The sequence below is a fragment of the Sebastes umbrosus genome, chromosome 15 (assembly GCF_015220745.1).
Source record: "Sebastes umbrosus isolate fSebUmb1 chromosome 15, fSebUmb1.pri, whole genome shotgun sequence".
In the NCBI taxonomy this organism is placed as follows: Eukaryota; Metazoa; Chordata; class Actinopteri; order Perciformes; family Sebastidae; genus Sebastes; species Sebastes umbrosus.
In genome coordinates this window covers 4,443,261-4,458,494 of record NC_051283.1, presented here as the reverse complement: position 1 = coordinate 4,458,494, position 15,234 = coordinate 4,443,261, and the positions used below count along the sequence as shown (strand labels likewise).

Below are 15,234 nucleotides of genomic sequence, written 5' to 3'. Positions count from 1 at the left end.
TTCCTGGGTTCTTGGCTGCCACTAGACACAACATACTCGGCACCTGATTGGACGAACGCCTTTTCTCCGTTTGCTGCTGCTCCCAGCTTTCAAACTGGAAACAATATGGAGGCTCGTTTGGAAACTTTCTTCTCTTATTTCACAAAAATAGTTCACCAAAATGTGTATCTGAAAACATTTTGGATCTACAACGTTTGTAGATGGCTAGCAGCGGCCCTGCAAAAACCGACGCTTTGTCACGGCTGTTGGCGTTAGATAACGATGCACAAGTCACCATTGAGCGCCAGTATGTGATGAGATGGGATGAGAACCCGCTGTGTGTTGTCCCGCTGTATTGTTCTAGGGATGACAATATTGGTAGGTCAGTCTTCCACCACTTTTGTCCAGACTGAAATATCTCAGCAACTGCTGGACAGATTAAGATGACATTTTGAACAAATATCCACGGTGGATAGAGGATGTAGCCGACTAATTTTGATGATTCCTTTCCTTTTCCTCTGGCTCCACCAGTAGGTCAAAGTTTTCACTTATCCTGTGAAATATTCCATAAATGCCTACCTGTTATACAAAGAATGGAATTTAGGTGACGTGATGATAGCTGAGCCATCGCCATGACAACTGAGCAAACTCCACTGAATACAAATGTTAGACGTGGTTGAAAGGCCCTGAAAAAGCGAGTAAGGGGACCTTGACGTAAGTGTAGAGCTGCAAATATTAATCGATTAGTTGTCAACTATTAAATGAATCGCCAACTATTTTGATAATGGATTAACTGGTTTGGAACTTTTTTAAAAAAAGGCTACATTTTCTGATTCCAGCTTTTTAAATGTGAATATTTTCTGGTTTCTTTACTCCTGTATAGCAGCAAACTGAATATCTTTGAGTTGTGGACAAAACAAGACATTTGAGGACGTCATCTGGGAAACACTGATCGTCATTTTTTAACATTTTAATCAATTAATTGAGAAAATAATTGACAGATTAATCGACAATGAAAGTAATTGTTAGTTGCAGCTCTACTGTAATCTATCTAGATCTCTCCTCACAGACTATGAGTAAAAAAACGACACCATTCAGGTTTTGTTGTACAAAGGTGGAAAGCAATTTATTACATTTACTCAAGTACTTAAATCCAGTTTTGAGGTTCATATATTTTACTTGAGTATTTGCATTTTTTGCTAATTTATACTTGAATAATATACATTTTACTCCATCAGTTATTTACAACTATAGTTAGCTTTCAGATTAAGATTTTACATACAAAAACACATACATTGAAAGCTTTTACTTCATTTGGAGTATTTTGTATTGCTACTTTTACTTAAGAATTAAGAATTAAGTTCTCCCTTGTAAAATCGATTTTTGATCTCACTTCCAGGAATATAAAAATAATAACAATAATAATAATGAAATATATGTTGTACAGATTATAAAGTCCTCTGAGACGATAAATTGTGGAGTTCAGCATCCTCTTCTAGGTTCACTGCCCCCCTGTCAAAATAAGTAGTAAATAAAGTGAAATCCTTGTCATATTGGTGTCCACATTATGCCGGATGTTTGTTTTTATGGTGAACAGGATATTAGTTGCTCGCCCACAAGGGGAAAAAATATATATAATTGTATATAACGTGAAACATTTCACAGTATAATACTTACTGTTAGCAGGGCGAAACCCTGAAATACAGATGAGAGAAAACAATGTTAGAAAATGATTCACATTTCATTTTGTGCTTCACTATCACAGTCAAATAAATGGATTGAGTTACCAGAAGTACCACACTAAATATGCAGGACGAGACTATCACAGGTATTTATTTTAATTAATCAGAGGAATAAAAACATCTCTGTTCCTCACCGTTATTGTTCCTCCTCCAGATGAAGAGTCCAGCGATGCAGACCGCCAGCAGCAGCAGCAGCAGTCCTACAACAACTCCAATAACAGGACCAGCAGGGAACCCTGCAGGAGGAACTGGAACCAAAACAGAACATTCACACTTTGTGTTCATTCACACTGTGTGCTGTGTGGTTCTGAAAGTGTTTTCAGTGGTAATGCCTCAGTTCTGGATATGACTTTCATTTCAAATCAACATTCAGGCAGTGCTGTCAATCATTATTGGTCAAACAAATGTGCAGTAAATAAAAACCCTGACAAAAAGGTTCACAGCTTATCAGTGGTTTAAGTGGGTACAGTAAACCAGGAGTTCAAGATATAAAAACTTTATTTAGCGTCATCCATGTGTGAAAAGCCATCAAACTAGGCAGCACCTCTCAGAGTAAATGTCCGGTCCTCTAAATGTGGTTTCTGTTGCACAATGTTTTTAAGACTAATGGCTGGTTATGTAATACAGTGGTTCTCAATCTGATCGAGTCTTGACCCCCCAGAATAATCCGGTTGGTGTTCGCGACCCCCCAGCCAGTCGTAAACAGCTGTTTCTACGTGCGATTTTGAGTGATTATAGTGAATGCTCTGATTAATAAATGTAGGATAAATAATATGAGGTTTAGTGACTTTTAACAAACAAATATCAAAATCTATAAGCCACTGAGGGGCGGACGGGAGAACTTGTTCGGACGCGTGCTCTACAAACAAATCAATGTCCAGTGCGCTGTGTAAAGTTATATCAGTTACATTTATTTACACTTTCACATCTCACCATCATGTTCTTCCCCTGTTTCCATTCAGTGGGATCTAATTCAACAATGTTTCATATGGCAAGGCTCTGCTCGGCACGGCCTGGCACGGCTCGGCGCGGTCAAAAACTGTTTGGCTCTCCGTCTCACACATCCTGATCCTAATCAGGAGAGCTTACCTATATGCACTTTCATGTCCATGTTACACCCTGTGGTCAGTGCTAGAACTGCAGGCATACATTAATTGTGTCATCCACAGATAAAAGTAAAACAAACAAAAAACTACATTAAGGCTCCAACATAAGGCTTTGTTTGTGTGTTTAGTTTGATTTAGATTGAACAGCTAGCTCCTAGGCGTTGTCCAATGTGCTCCAGGCACTGTGGATTTCTGATGCATTTCGTGACTTTTTCTCTCCCCCCGACCCGCCGGAAATGCCCCGTCAGAAACTCACCTGCATGCACACTTTGATTCTCACAAACACACTCAATAAAATCTATTCTATATCACCGGTAGAGGCGATGCAATGTAAATGCCATTCCCCGGTATAAAATAATTTTTTCCTTTTTAATATGTTATCCCGAACCCCAGGTTGAGAACCACTAATGTAATAAACCATAACTTGGAAAATTTCACAGCCAGTCCCACTGTAGACAAATAGCACAACATATCCTAAATTTTGCTCCTGTAGCTGACGGGTTAAGACACCGAACAACAACGTCCCCAGTTTGAGCAACAGATCTTTGTTGCATCATTCTCTGCCTCGTTTCCTGTCATCTCAATACTGTCTCCAGTAAAGGCACAAACTGTCACTGCTCTACTTTGTTTTATGTGAGTTTATATGGCTTTTTTAAAGCATTTCTTTTTACATTTGTATTATGTTTTATGTTTTTATGTTTTCTGTGTTTTACCTAGCTGCGAGACAAATTGCTCCTGGGGGACAACACAGTTGAAGTTAACATTTTGGCACTATACACACTAGTTTCTAATAAGTTCTTCCCTAATTATGGTCTAACTGTCCACCAAATGTTACAGGAATCTGTTGCAAATGAATAAACAAATATACAAGTATATACCAGTCTTACCCCAGTTGGTCCTGATCACTGCTTTGTCCAGTCTGGTGACGATGTCGTCCACCACACCAGAGAGATGAAACACACAGTCGTACCTCCTCCAGTCTTCAGGTGCGACTGATGACAGGTTCAGCTCAACACTCATCTGGAAGGATCCATCGTGGTTGGGGAGGATCTCTCCGAGGTCCACGTCCTCATGAATCTCCTCTCCATCTCTCCTCCAGAACATCATGGCTCTGTCGGGGTAGAAACCTGTAGCATGGCAGCTGACTGGAGAGGAGGGAGTCTTCTGGAGGAGAGACACTGAGGGACGCTCTGGGGAGAAGGACAAACACAGATGAGTCTGTGCTGAGACACCAGGATGTGTCAGGATATTATGTTCATTGGAATGATCCAGCGCCTTAGAAGCACTGAGTCCATGTACAACAGTACATCTTGCCATGTGATCCTACCTGTTCTCTGCAGAAAGCTCCTCCCATAGTGTAGGTACTTCTTCAGCATTTCAGGACATACGTGGATGAGGTAGTATTTGTTGTATCCTAATCTAGCTTTGTCATTATCCCATCGAAGTTTGGTGATGAAAGCCTGTGGCTTTAGAGCGGTCCATGTCAGCGTCTGCAGGTCTAATGCAAGGAAGTCTTCTCCATCATAACCGTACTGATTATAACGAACAACCTCTCCAGTCTCGTCGTCCCACTCACAGCCGTCTATCCTCTGTAAAATGTGGACATCTGAGAGAGACAGAGACAGAAAAAAGAGACATCTCAGTACAGCCAGCTCCTTTACCATTCTACCTTCTGTTTTAGAGGGGTGAGGTACAGGGGATGTTCAGGGGTAGATAAATAGTCAACAGTAGATGTCACATAGAAGTGGTGTACATCATCTGAAAGCTGGGAACCTGAAGATTCATTTGAGATGCAGCACGGTGTAGCAAGTTGTTCTAGTCATAAATAACAAAAACAATTTTTTTAATAGATGGATGAATAAATTCAAATAAATAGTGAAAGTGTATAAGAGCATAGAACATTATGATGGAAGTATATGATGGTCATCCCCATGCTCGATTGTGTCTCATAAGTTGTTGCAGCATTTTTTGGTTTGATACCATTTGTTACAGATTTGTTGCTAAAGTTAAGCATATTTTACCACTGGAGTATTGATAAAAATGATCACTAATCCCTCCAAAATACGACATTAGGAAACCAAGACCTTGAGGAACACCATAGAAAAAGCCATGCTGTGATTTGGTATCAAACTTTTGACATTTGGAGATTTCTGCAAGAATTGCATTTTTCTGCAATTCTGTAAACTGCTCAGAAACCCCCTTATTGTCAATCTAGCTAGGAAAGCCATCCATCCTCTGAATGCTCTAGGTCTCTAGTTTGTGGCTGTAAAGTTTCATGAGGCTGTGATTATCCTAGAGGTCACCACAGGTAATTTCATACAATGAGGTCAAATTTCAGAAAATGGTTTCACTACACTGAAATGTCTACTATGGGGACTAACATCATCACACATGAATACAGTTGGGCTCATTGGATCCACAAGAGTCTCAGCTTTACAGTGACCCCTAATTTATGTAATTCAAGACTGTTTAAGGACCCAATTATGCAGAAATATTCAGATACACCATTTTAGAATAAGTGGAAATAACAGATTTATACTACATTAAAAAAACTGCATGTGATTATCATAAAGTGTGCATGTGTAAAGTCAAGGGACTCCTTTGAAAATCCCCATGGCAGTTTTTCCAAAATTTAGCATAACTTTTCAGCGTTATTTAGCGATCTTCCCGACAAGCTAGTATGACATTGTTGATAGTAATGCATTCCTTAGATTTTCTAGATAATATGACATCTTCACCACAGAGACACACACACATTGGCTCAGTGTGTTTATACTGTAAGCTACGTCTCACCTCAGAGGGAGGAAACATTTCACCAGTAAAAAGTTACATATGAACATAAACATACTGTACCTCCAGTTTGGTTTAAGCGCTGCTTCAGGCTGTCCAAGTTGTCTCTGAAGAACTGCTGGCTACCAGAACACTCCTGAGAATACCACTCCAGGTGGTGTGGCTCATCCTTTGCTAGTTTCCTCATCCAGTCCTGTTTGAGTTCAAGGGTCTTGATGTTGCTGTCACAGTAACCCATCAGCACTTCATCGACCATCGCAGCACCTACAAACTCTGGGAAGTTTGGGACTCCAGAAGTTGCAGTAGAGAACAATTTCAGGGAGTGTTTCACTGCAAGACAAAGAAGGTTTTGAATTTGATTTTAAACATTTTTGAGGGGTTGATTGATTAACCCATTTGTGCCCACAACTGAAATTTTGAGTTTTGGACTGGCTTCAGCATAGATTAGATGAAATTTTCAAAATCGGTCAAACTGTTTGGCTGAAAAGTGAGTTTTTCTTATCATACTAAATATAGTCTTTGGGCACATGGGCCTAATGTTTTTGCACGATTTTATATTTTAGGTATTTTAGGTGTGCCCTCAGATGAAATATACAGTAGTATGATAAGAAAATGGCTGTATCTCAGAAACTACAAATGGCACAATCAAGTATTTGGTATCTATGAACTCATACAAAGTTGAATATCAAAGATATGCACACATATGCCGTGTAAAAAGTGTGATTTTTCATGCGATCTTTCAAAATTGTACTGTTAGATACTTGCCCAAAGTATGTCCGTACCAATTTTCAAAACTTTTGACCGATCAGAGCAAATGTGTCCTTATCATACTAAATATAGTCTTTGGGCACAAATGGGTTAATTGGTTGTCAATTCCCCAAAAAAGGAGAATTTTAAAATATGTTGAATTACTCTGAGCTAAAAAAGAATATAGACCCATTGTCATTACTAATAGTTAGATAGATAGATAGATAGATGTAATTTATTGATCCCAAATTGGGAAATTCTTCTGTAACAGCAGCAGGTTATCAAGGCAATGCAAAGGGACCGTAAATATACAATAAATATACATATCAACACTAGAGGTAATATCTATAGGATACACAATATAAAGAATATATTAGAATACACTATACATATACCAGACTAATACAACTAGGTTGGAAAATATAAAATATGAACATAGAATAACAATAACATACTATAAACAATAGCAAAGTGTGGAAGTTACAATTTTGTTTTAAAATAACAATAAATTAGGTAAATATTATATATATATAATAATATAATATTTAAATTGAAATGTTGTGCATTGAGCAATGAGTAATGTAGATAGCCAGTATACAATCATTATTATTATTTATTGTAGGCCAACTAACAGCAGAGATTTGCTCTTTTGCAATTGATAGAATTATTATTAAGGAAACCTAGTAAATGTGAATTGCTTTAATATATAATTTTGATTTAATTGTGTTGTTCCATATAAACAATAATATTGGGGGATAGTAGGATAGGATTTCCCACCGTAGAGGTTCTGTCTCCTAGCAACAGTCAAGATTTCCTCTATCATGTTTATGACGACGATATTAATATATTCCCTTTTAATTGCCTAAACTAAAGCATATATACAGTTTAGGTGTCATTTTGTGACACAATGGCGTGTAGGCCTATATAAAAACAACAGTAGGCTAGTGGTATTATTGTAAGTTCAGTGTGGCAAAGTGAAAGTGGTTCCTCAATGTCGCACTAAAAAGTGACTAAATCTAACAAGTTTTGCAGCAACAAGAATAACAGGAAATAACGTTGAGAGTCACAATATGATCTTACCTGTAGATGCAATATGACAGAAGAGGAGCAAGTTGAGTAACACAATTAACTTCATCTTGTTTTGAGTAGTAAGAGAGAGAGAGAGCTACAGTCAGCTGACTAGCAAATATTTCAATGTTTGTCAGAAGCCGCCCTCAGGTGTCTCACTCATTTTGGCCATGCGCCCAGGATACGGCCCGCCTACAGAGAGGTATCATAGGAAACTAGAAACCCTAAGTAATCCATTGGTAGATTTGAAAACAGGAATTTGATGTCATTCCATTTGTTGTATTTCTACTTTTACTGAACTAAAAGATGTGAATACTTTTTCCACCACATTCAGCATGTTGTACTCGATTCAGTATTAAATCAGCAACTTGACTTTTTCCATGTGGTTTACTGGAGACAATCCATATGCAGTGGGACTATGTGACCCTAATGTTTGAGAAATCCATAGACAAAGTTTGTAAGTGATGCAACTAAATAGTACTGATTACAGTTTAGTGAGTTGAGACGTTTCGTGCTGCAGTCTGCAAAAGTGGATGAAAATAAATAAATAAAAAGATGGATTTAATCCAAGATTTTAAAGATAGTCCTAATTTGAATTGATATCATGGAAACTTGGAGAGAGGAGGTAAAGAACAACATTGCCCTCTGCTGGTCTGTTAAAGTGATTACTAAAAAAGAACAACTATAATGTGACAGAAGAGCAGAACTTTGAGGTGTGACATGAGAATAAAAAGAAATCTACCTTAGAGCTGCAACGATTAAGTGATTAGTTGTCAACTATAATCAATTAATCAGTTTGAGTAATTATTGTAAGAAAAAAAAATTCTCTGATTACAGCTTCTTAAAGGGACTGTTTGTAAGAATCAGAAATGCTTGTTTACAGCGACACCTGTGGCCGTTAAGTCAACGAAAGTCAGCGTCAGGCTCGCGCTTGTGCTCGCTCTACATATACATGAACGAGCATCGCTCAAAACAGTGAGGTGACACACGTCAGCTAAAAGCACAATATCACTCTATATTTCAGCTGCTTGGCAGTAATGTTAGCTGATTTGACGAAGGTCTCTCCATAATAATAATAATAATAATACGTTTATTTATATAGCACTTTTCAAGCACAAAGCACAAAGTGCTTTCCAAGGCAATTCATATAACGTACAACAGAATACACTGAAACATAAATAATTAAATAAAAACAATAGGATGGAAAAAATAAAGAAACAAGCATGTACATATTCATACAGTTACATATGCACATATATATACATGAGCACACAAGCATACAAAAGACTAAAATGCATCTGATTGAAAAGCAATTTTATAAAAATTGTTTTTTAGACGGGATTTAAAAATTGTGACCGAGTCTGCTGATCTAATATCAATTGGAAGACTGTTCCAGAGTCGGGGAGCCAGTACTGCAAAAGCACGATCGCCTTTTGTTTTCAACCTTGTCTTTGGAACTGTTAAAAGTCCCAGACTTGCTGACCTGAGGGGCCTGTTTGGACGGTACCGTGTGAGGAGCTCAGTGACATACTCGGGTGCTAGGCCATTCAGAGCTTTATATGCCATTAAAAGCACTTTAAAATCAATTCTAAAAGACACTGGGAGCCAATGTAGTGAAGCCAGAGTCGGTGTGATGTGAGAGCGGCGTTTGGTTTTGGTTAGCAGTCTAGCTGCAGAGTTCTGAACTATTTGGAGCTGCTCAATTACTCGATTATTTAAGCAGGTGTACAAGGCATTACAATAATCAAGACGGGAGGATATCAGGGCGTGTATAATTTTCTCCGTGTTTTTGAATGAGAGAACTGATCGAATTTTTGAGATATTTCATGAATCAATGCTGATCCTTGTGTTGGCTTTTCCTGCTTCAGCCTCCTGACCGCGGTCGGAGGGAACAGGGGAGACACCGGCACCCGGTCAGAGACGATAACGTTTCTCTCTGCGGAGCCCCGTCACTTCACAATACACGGAAAACATCTGTTGGTCTGGAGGAGCTGCAGCAGTTCTTTCTGCACCAACGTCCACTGTACATTCACTAGATATTCTCAGAGCTAAACTCTTCTGCAGTGTGTAGTGAGTGCGCATGCGGTGGAGTGAGACAGCGAGAACGGGCGGTGTGAGTGAAGGCAAGCAGGCAGAGGAGCAGTGACTTCAGCCACACGCGAGCGCGCATGTGTCCCGACCCGGTACATTTATACGCTTAAAAAGTTACAAACAGTCCCTTTAAAGGAAAGCGATGTTTCAATCTGCTCTGCCCGCAGTCTGTCATCCACCGCCGCTTAGACAGGCTCAGCGTGCTAGCTCGGCGGCTAACAGCTAACTGTAACCACGTGTTAGTTATTTAGTTGAGTTGTGACTGACTTTAGTTCCCTGGTCAGCAGTGATCCAGTGTTCAGTGTCCGGGGAGTTTATTGTGAAGGAACGGAAAGTGTGAAGCGGTGATGCGCTCCAGACTGAAACTAAAGCTGGCAGTACGCTGTGTACTCTGACTGGTTAGGTTAGCTTGTCACATATCTTACTAGTAAACTCATCAACTGGCTGAAACTAAACAGCCTCTCTTCCCTCTATCAGCCCTAATGTTACTGCAGCAGAGGGAGGGGACAGAGGACAGAGGACAGGAGGAAGGACTGATACTGACTGATGTGTTCTTCAGTCTTTATAAACTTCACTTGGTATTTTCATGTTAGGAATATGATTTATTTTATTAACATGTTAGATTTGTTTCCAGTCAGATATTAAGGAGTTTATATGGTTACTTTTCTGTTGTAAACATTACTGTTGCTGCTCTAGAAACAACATTTAGCCTAGTTATATTTAAAATACAGTATATATAGCTAATATGCACACTTCAATATTTGTTTATTTATCGTCATATCGTCATCGCAATATTGAACAGTGTTATTGCACATGGCAGATGTTCCTCATATGGTGCAGGCCTAGTGTGAGAGGTTGCCCCTTGTGTAGTATGAGAGTTGTGTGGAAGAGTTTAAGTGCCAGTTCTAGTGCTACCCCTTTAATAAAAGTCAACAATAAGTAATATTCTTATTTGGACTTGCCTCAGCACAAATTTAAAAAAAAATTCAAAATCGGTCAAACCGTTTGGCTGAAAAGTGAGTTTTTCTTATCATACTTTATCTAGCCTTAGGGCACATGGGACTACTGGTTTTGCAGATGAAATATACAGTAGTATGATAGGAAAATGTCTGTAACTCAGAAACTACTAGATAGATAGTGTAATGGCAATTTTCATATCTGCATTAAGACAGTGTACTTTTAGATAATCTCAGGGCCTCACATGTTCAACTTTGTCCCCATAAGACAGTGACCCGACGGTTTTGCCTTCTGTAACTGGAAACAACAGATTGTTGAAATACTTGTTATGTCTTGTGATGCTCTGTTTTCTGCTGTGTGCTGACGCATTGATACACTTTCTATCCTTCTCTTCTTTGCACTTATCTATGTGTTATGCTTTAGTATGTATAAATACTGACTACTCTTTGTGTTCGGGGCTCACTTGCCACAGTCCACAAAGGTGGCTGTGCTCGTGAGTCCATCTGCAGATGCTTTTCTTATTAATATATGCTTTTTTATTACATTTACTTGAAAGACAAGTTGTTACCTTGTTTTTTTAGAGAGAGAGAGAGAGAGAGAGAGAGAGAGATAGATAGATAGATAGATAGATAGATGGCAATGCACAGGGACCGTAAATATACATATTAACACTAGAGGTAATATCTATAGTATACTCAATATAAAGAATATATTAAAATACACTATAAATATATCAGACTACTACAACTAGTTTAGAAAATATAAAATATGAACATTAAATAACAATAACATGCTATATACAACAGCAAATTGTGTAATGAAATACTATGTATTAACAAGTGTGCAAGTCATAAAAATAAAACATAAAATGAAATGAGGTAAATATATACAGTTATACAGTATGTATATATATATTTATATATTGTATACTGTATATATATTGTATATATATATATATATATATATACTATATATATATATATTTTTTTATTGTAGGCCTACTAACAGCAGAGATTTGCTCTTTTGCAATTGATAGACTTATTATTAAGGAAACCTAGTAAATGTGTTGGAATTGCTGTAATATATAATTTAGATTTAATTATGTCATACTACATAAACAATAATATTGCAGGATAGTATGTCGTATGTCCTCTCTATGATCCCCCCCACCTCACCCCCGGCCTGAAGGCGGCCCTGTGACAAAGTGAAAGTGGTTCCTCGATGTTGCACTAAAAAGTGACTAAAACAAACAAGTTTTGCAGCGACAAGAATAACAGGAAATAACGGTGAGAGTCACAATATGATCTTACCTGTAGATGCAATGTGACAGAAGAGGAGCAAGTTGAGCAACACAGTTAACTTCATCTAGTTTTGATTAGTAAGAGAGAGAGAGAGAGCTACAGTCAGCTGACCAGCAAATATTTCGATGTGGGTCAGAAGCTTGGACCTTGGTCGACTGAGGTGCGGATTCGCCCTCAGAGGCCTGTACTACGAAGCAGGATTTGGGGTTAGTGAGGTAACTTCAGGGTTAACTCTTCGGGGTTTTCCGTCCTACAAAGGTGGATCAATTCTTACCGGGTTAAATCGCCAAAAACTGATGCTGAACAGATAACCTGCTCCGGAGCAGGTTATGTTCCAGATAAGAGATCAACTTCTATAAAAACACCTCCTACTGACCAATCAGAGCTCAGTGCGGTGATTGTATGATAATATTACACACAAAGGAAGAAGTTTCAGTCATAATCAGGCTATAAACAACACAGTTTAAACTGACAAATGCAGGAAGGACAGATGGGGGTTAGGGGGGGGCTCAGCTGAAAGAAGGTTCAAATAGTCATACACTCCATAATGGAGCCACAGGGTATACAGACATGTAATCTATTCATCCATTGCTCTCTTAAAATATATTTATAACTACACGACTATATCTGACTTTTGAGTGTTTCGTTAAATTAATAAATCCCTTTAATTTGGCAGCTTCAACTGTGTTACTTTTAGTCTGGATTAAGTGTTTAACTTAATCTTCCTGTTATAAAATGTGCCGCTCTGCCTGTCTGTCTGCAAGTCTGTGGACTTGTCTGTGTTTGGTATGGAAGTTTTTATTGGTCAGATGCTGCAAACACCACCCCGTTCATGTGAACGCGCTCACAGCCAGACTGAGAAACCCTGGGTTGATTTACCGAGTTGATAACCAGCGTCGTAGGACCGCTTAGTGGGATCTCGGTTGTTAGGGTTAGTGAAGCCAGGGGCCTGTTTCACAAAGCAGAATAAAGATATCCAGGATAAGAGAGAAAGCGAGGGTTGACCTAGTCTAATCAGTTCATCCTGGTTTAATAGGTTTCACGAAGGCCAAGCCAGGCTGAAGAGGAGCGAATAGGTTGAGCCAGGTGGAAGTAATTCAGATAGATGCGCGTTCACTACTTTCCTCAACAGACCACGAGGTCGATCACAGATTTACTGATGCTGAAATGGAGTAAAATGTTCCGCGTACTTTAAACCCAGTGAGAAACAGATTTTAATGGAAGATTACGAGGAAGTTAAGCATATAATATGTAGAAAAGGAGACAAGGCTGTCGGCTGCTGTAATGAAACAGCGAGATAAAAACATGGCAGAGAATAGAGGAGTGACTCAATGCGTAAGTAGCCTAAAAATAGCCCATAACGTTACATTCACTCACCACTGCTGTTAACTGAAACCGTCATAATCAAACCATTCAAGGAGTTACTGTCACTTCGCTTTAAAAGTGAGCGGTGGAAGTTAATATATTATTAAGGAAGTTTACCATGAAGATTAATTACAACCCCTAATCCACAATGATAGAATACGACGATACTATATATATATATACATATATATATATCTATATATAAAACAATGATTAATACATTATGTTACATACTGTACATGTTTACAGTGTGCACTGGAATGATCACTTACTTCTCTTTCTAATTTCCTCAATGTCTTTTTATCTCCAGATCTCAGTCCAAGTCCTGCAGGTTTTTTTGTGGTTTTAAATGTCGACTCTTTAAATAAATCACTTTTTTCATTGATAATTGCACCTCTGCAAACTATATTTGCTTTTTAAGTGTGTGCTATATGCCTACAGGCATCTGACTGTTTGTCAGTTCTTTAAAACACATTAATTAGCACAGCAGGAATTGTGCATGGTCTGTCCCATTACTACCATAATTGATGTGCCGGAGGAGGCATCACAATTATGATCATCATCATAATAATCATAATGATGAATTACTTAAATTTAAGATGAAGCACAAGTGCACAACTACAACTCGCATCATTAGACCATTATAGGCAATACAAAGTTATACATATTTGCTCGAAATAATAAAATGAATTATGGTGCCCCCCTCCTCCATCATCCTGTGGTGTGGTCCATTGCGCCTGATGGTACGTGTCCACTGGGGTGTTTTTTATCGAGAGGGGACGCTCCGCTTCCCAGCATTGGACGCTTGGTGGGCTGCCACCATGGATGTATTAAGAGAACTGGATACAGCATTGGAGGCGGGGCCCCGTTCATTCCTATGGAAGTTGATCGGTGGTGCATGAAGCATAAATGGCTCGACTTCCGTCTGGAAAAGTACCCGGATCTTGGGCAGATGGACTATGGATGGGACATGTGCAGTAGCGTCCGCTTGGTCACATGACTCGGTCACGAGGTCCCAACGTCACGCTGTCGTCACGGCTTGCGCTCCAGCCTCGGTCTGGGTCTCACTCACATGAACGGAGGAAGGGAAATAACTCTGGATTCAGCTATTAGTGCGTTTAAGTGCTTAAAAACGTCTTTTTAAAAATAAGGACTATTAGAGTGTTCGTACTAGGAAGTTGATTCACCTAAAAAAAAATTATCCGCTGAGTTACAGACGTCTCTTTCCCCATGTAAGTCTATGGGAAAAAGTATTTTTGGGCCCAATGGCATCACGTGACTGACACGGAAGTTGCAGTACCGCCGTTTGGCCACTATGAAAGTCCGGATCGACGACCGGCGCACTTCCTGGGTTCTTGGCTGCCACTAGACAAAACGTACTCACCACCTGATTGGATGAACGCTTTCTCTCCGTGGGCTGCTGCTCCCAGCTTTCAAACTGGAAACAATATGGAGGCTCGTTTGGAAACTTTCTTCTCTTATTTCACGAAAACAGTTCACAGAAATGTGTATTTGAAAACATTTTGGATCTACAACGTTTGTAGATGGCTAGCAGCGGCCCTGCAAAAAACAACGCTTTGTCACGGCTGTTTGCGTTAGATATCGATGCACAAGTCACCATTGAGCGCCAGTATGTGACGAGATGGGATGAGAACCCGCTGTGTGTTGTCCCGCTGTTTTGTTCTAGGGATGACAATATTGGTAGGTCAGTCTCCCACCACTTGTCGTCCAGACTGAAATATCTCAGCAACTACTGGACAGATTAAGATGACATTTTGAACAAATATCCACGGTGGATAGAGGATGTAGCCGACTAATTTTGATGATTCCTTTCCTTTTCCTCTGGCTCCATCAGTAGGTCAAAGTTTTCACTTATCCTGTGAAATATTCTATAAATGCCTACCTGTTATACAAAGAATGGAATTTAGGTGACGTGATGATAGCTGAGCCATCGCCATGACAACTGAGCAAACTCCTTCCACTGAATGCAACTGTTAGATGTGGTTGAAAGGCCCTGAAAAAGCGAGTAAGGGGACCTTGACGTAAGTGTAGAGCTGCAAAGATTAATCGATTAGTTGTCAACTATTA

General features: G+C 39.2%; 1 protein-coding gene across 1 annotated transcript; it reads right to left on the bottom strand.

Annotated features, from left to right (window-relative positions):
- Nucleotides 1-1,850: 1,850 nt before the first annotated feature.
- LOC119502700 (major histocompatibility complex class I-related gene protein-like) lies at nt 1,851-11,912 on the bottom strand (the record flags this gene model as incomplete). The annotated part of the gene is made up of 5 exons (XM_037793853.1): nt 11,791-11,912; nt 5,681-5,947; nt 4,155-4,433; nt 3,715-4,017; nt 1,851-1,969 (listed from the first exon to the last, which is right to left on the bottom strand). Coding segments are annotated over exons 1-5 (1,023 nt in total), but the record flags the coding sequence as incomplete, so codon positions are not given.
- Between the last annotated feature and the right edge of the window lie 3,322 nt (nt 11,913-15,234).